This window comes from Hydractinia symbiolongicarpus, chromosome 15, assembly GCF_029227915.1.
Source record: "Hydractinia symbiolongicarpus strain clone_291-10 chromosome 15, HSymV2.1, whole genome shotgun sequence".
Taxonomy (NCBI): domain Eukaryota; kingdom Metazoa; phylum Cnidaria; class Hydrozoa; order Anthoathecata; family Hydractiniidae; genus Hydractinia; species Hydractinia symbiolongicarpus.
The window spans coordinates 2,802,095-2,806,303 of NC_079889.1; the positions used below are offsets into that span (position 1 = coordinate 2,802,095).

Sequence of the window (4,209 nt, forward strand, 5' to 3'; positions counted from 1 at the left end):
TAATTTTCTCAACTTTTTTTTCCTCCCATGAAAAATTTAGATGTTGTTACAGTTAATTCATATTATAAATACAAGAACCTGTTTGAGTGTTTTATTTTCGTAAATATTTTATTCGTCATTGTTTGTACAATATCCAGCGGACGACAAGAATTATTCCTTTTGTACGATAACTTCTTTATCGTTTCATGCGCAAAGATGCTATGTATACGTATAATATATATATTTTGTTCTAACTTTGAGACCCGGGTTAGCACGCCGAGTTGAGCATACTTAGTACATGTACACCATGTTATATATCTGGGTAGATCGCTTACAGTAATAATTTAGCGATTCTTCTTGACAGGTAAATTTATGGTTAAACGTATGTTGTAAATTAAACTGCATGCAAAAATGGCTTCACTCACAATTATAGTTTGTATATAATAGGTTGGTAGGTCTACGGCTTATTGCATGTTTATTTTGCCTGTCGATTCGCTCAAAAGATCTTGAGAATATAACACCACATCACAATGAAAATAGTCTGAAATTGCTCAGATTTGTAGAATTTTTCTGCAGACCATGTCCAAAAGGGTGTTCTATTGGACTAGCCTTCAACCCATGAAACAAGAGTTAACTATCACAGATATTTTTAGATTTTACCTCCTTAGATTTTACCTACAATTTTGCCAGCCTGTTTAATTTTTCCCCTGTAAAACAAGCATCAAAAGCTTATTTTTTCTTAGTTATGATGAATAAAGTATTTTACAATGCAAGCTTAATAAATATTTTCAAGGTTTAGAAGGAGTAAAATTAGTAGAATTGTAAAAGCAGCCTAAAGGATCAGGAAGATTCCTTTCGCATGATGATAACTTTATTATCGCTCTGTTGCAAAGCTTTTTTCAGACATTTCATTTCTATAAACATCTATTTTTTAATTTCTTTCCTTCGTAAGGAATACACCTCTATCCCCTCAAAAGCATTTCAAATAAAACACAATATGTTAGGTTACTTGTTTCTTCTAGAAAAGTGGAAAATTGGGACTTTTGCTGAATGCGTCCTTTTAATTGGTTGAATAAACCTTTCTCGAATTAGTTTTCTTTGATGATTTTATTTCTCAAACTTTATCAAAAAATGATGGAGATTTTTGAAATCCTTACCTGTAACTTGATAAAATGTGAAGGCTTTGGTTTCATACAGCAAACAAACAACCTGTTACAACAGGTTTTTAATTTTGTACGAATTGACCTCTGCTTGAAACAGAAGCTTATTAGTAGCTACAAATCAAAAATTAAAAGACTTTGGCCGTAACATTAACTCCACCAAAACAGCATTTTCACATGTCGGATTAAGTTGAAAATTTATACACACACCAATTCAATGTTGTTCAAGATCATAAAGTCAAAACATCAAAATTTTAAAATCCTGATGTGTACCTATAACAAGATAATTTAGCTTAAAAGTCGGCTTTCATTAGCATAAGAAGTGTTGAGCAACTGTTGTGCATTCATACGAAACACATGTTCTACAACAACAAAGGCGACACAAGGAATGTTACGCATTAAATGTTGTAGAGATAGGATAATTCTCTGCAACATTTACATAACTATTAGACAGTACAGATCTTAAAGGGGCTACGAACCGGTTAAAATGCTCTCTTTCCGTATATCCCGCGCACATATTGAAAATCCGGATGAACAGACCAGCCCACTTAGCTCGCTGGTTCAATATTTTCTTTCGAAAAGTATATTACAAAGAAATATTTCAGCGAGACTCATTCTGAAGGAAAACATGACCTAGGTTGGGAAGATAAAAATTCTAGATCTATATGTTCGAGTATGTAAATTACCTACATGCCGGAAAAATAGCCAGTTTTGTTTTTTGCCTCCATCAGCTCGATTTTTGTGTAAGTCACTAAATTTGAAAACCAACAGCCGTTCCGTAGCCTCTTTAAAGGCGATCCACCATTTCATCAAACATCGAAATTTTCTGATCCTTTGAAACGCAAGTATACCTTAATCATTATTTTGTTGTTGGTGCTGATGTACTTGGTATTGTAACAGCAGGCACAGTTATATGTTTACACATATCCAATTGTAGTTTTGACAGATATTAATTATGGCAACGTTGTCACAAACTAATTCAAGTGTTTACGAAAAATTATAAATTATTAATTGCTTGTTTTAAATTGATATTGATGCATTAAACCTTTTTCTTCCATATTTAATATAGATTTAACTACAGAACAATTCTTTTATTTTATATTACAGAAGAAAGTGCATGGGATTTCATTTGCAGTGTAACAAGCAAATACATATAAAAATTATGATGGAAATTCTGTTTCGATTTACCATCGCAATCTTAATTTTACGCGCAGTAGTTTCCAACTACTACGCAGCGAGTAAAGATCTCAATGATCTGGTGATTGTCGCGAAGAAAGACCATGTTCTTTCAACAGAGGCTATGTTTTTCTGCACCAAGCTGAACGCCTTAGTGTTAGTTCAAAAAAGAACAAAAAACTGGGTTGATTGTGTTTGCATCAAGAAGAAAAAGGATTCCGGTCTTAATGCATTTCACAAACAAAACGTGGCTATGTACATGCCGTTAGGTTAGTTCTTCGTTTTTTATGTGTTTTACATTGCATTGTTACATTTTGCCACATTTACTTAATTTTTGTCTCTAATTCGGATTTTGTTTTTATTTTCAAAAATTTACTATTTGGATCATATTCTTGTTCTATATTGTTTTAGTGAATTTATAATTTTTAAAGCTTTATCACTCTTGATAGGTGACAAAAATCTTTTTATCAAGAGACACTGATTAAAATTTCCTTTTAATTATTGCATAACAAGTCAAAAAGAAACGGGAAAAAAAAGGAAAATGCTTAAAAAAAAAAAATGCTGAAAAATACCTAAAAAGTAAAAAAATGAAATCATCTCATGAAAGTATCTGCTTACTTATAAGATGGTCGAATTGAGAAAAGTTTTATTGAATACAGACCATTCTTCTGTTCCTTACTTTGTCTCATTTTATGTGAAAATATACATACTAGAACGCCCTTTAAAAATAACTTTGAAAAAAAATTTTCAATATGCATACAGGACGATGAAAAGCAATTGGTATCAAACTATTCAAGACAACACAATGCCATAATGATGAATGTCAAACCTTCATAACTTCCTCTGATAAAAAAGTGCTTATATCTTTTTTAGAAGTCAATTTGTCTGAGGGTAAACCAACTACCCAAGTTTCAACAGCCTACAGAATGTATGCAAGCAAAGCAACTGATGGAAACCTTAACCAACTTTTAACTCAGGACTGTTCACATACCGGTTCGTCGCTTCCTGTATGGCTTCGCGTTGATCTACAAAAGTTATTCGCCATAACAAGAGTCAAAATATACAATTTAATAAAGTTTTCATATCGACTGAAAAATGCAACCATCGAAGTGGCGGCTTCTAAAGATATGTCAAAAAACAACCGATTTTGCGCTAAAGTGCCGGAAATATTTTCCCAAGATCAAATTCAAAATTTCGATTGCCAACCATACACAAGCGGGCGGTATGTGCGGCTGATTAAGTCAGGTGGATATCTGCATGTTTGTGAGCTTCAGGTGTTCGGCTATGAAATGATGTTTTACGCATCAAATGACAACTAACCGTACCCACTGCAACTTTTTTATCGATATTTAACGGAGACATTGTTTTAACGTATTTAACGATTTTGGATATTTATATTGGAAAGACAGAATCGTACAGCGTTTATTTATGTTTTTTAAATCTTGGTATTAAAATGCTTGTCCAAAATGTTATTACTTTAAAATTTTAAGCATTAAATTTCCAATCGTTGCAGGGCCAAGAAAAAGAAGAAGAAAAAATCCTTATATTTATCTAGGATTTTTTAATATCAAATACCTTGTCTTTGGAAGATACACAATTTCCACCAGACGTCCCATTTGATGTCTTGAAAGAAACTGATTTATAGACAAAATGACACACACACGCACAGCTATACCATGTTTTTTTGTAACTTAGTAACATCGCTAATAGAACCTAAAAATTGTTCCGTCTAAAATATTGAGGTCGAAATATTTAGGTTTATTCTACTGTTTTAAACTATATTATCACGGAGGCGGCAACGTAATATGTGGAAGTCCAATTTAACAAATTTCTTTTATCTAATTCATCTTATCACTGGCACCTAGCTAGCAACATATATGACAGAAACTTACTA

The 4,209-nt window shown here is 32.4% G+C and overlaps 1 protein-coding gene across 1 annotated transcript; it reads left to right on the forward strand.

The window, feature by feature from the left end:
• Positions 1 to 1,454: 1,454 nt before the first annotated feature.
• Positions 1,455 to 3,667, forward strand: LOC130629127 (uncharacterized). The gene is made up of 2 exons (XM_057442232.1): positions 1,455 to 2,584; positions 3,189 to 3,667. Exons 1-2 carry the CDS (start codon positions 2,257 to 2,259, stop codon positions 3,632 to 3,634), a joined length of 774 nt encoding a protein of 257 aa, XP_057298215.1. The 5' UTR covers positions 1,455 to 2,256; the 3' UTR covers positions 3,635 to 3,667.
• The last annotated feature ends 542 nt before the right edge of the window (positions 3,668 to 4,209 follow it).

Excerpts from the sequence above, each read along its gene's own strand:
- LOC130629127 (XM_057442232.1), top strand. The coding sequence starts at position 2,257 with ATGGGATTTCATTTGCAGTGTAACAAGCAAATACATATAAAAATTATG. Across the intron at positions 2,585-3,188 it reads GGCTATGTACATGCCGTTAG|AAGTCAATTTGTCTGAGGGT; the intron begins GTTAGTTCTTCG and ends TATCTTTTTTAG.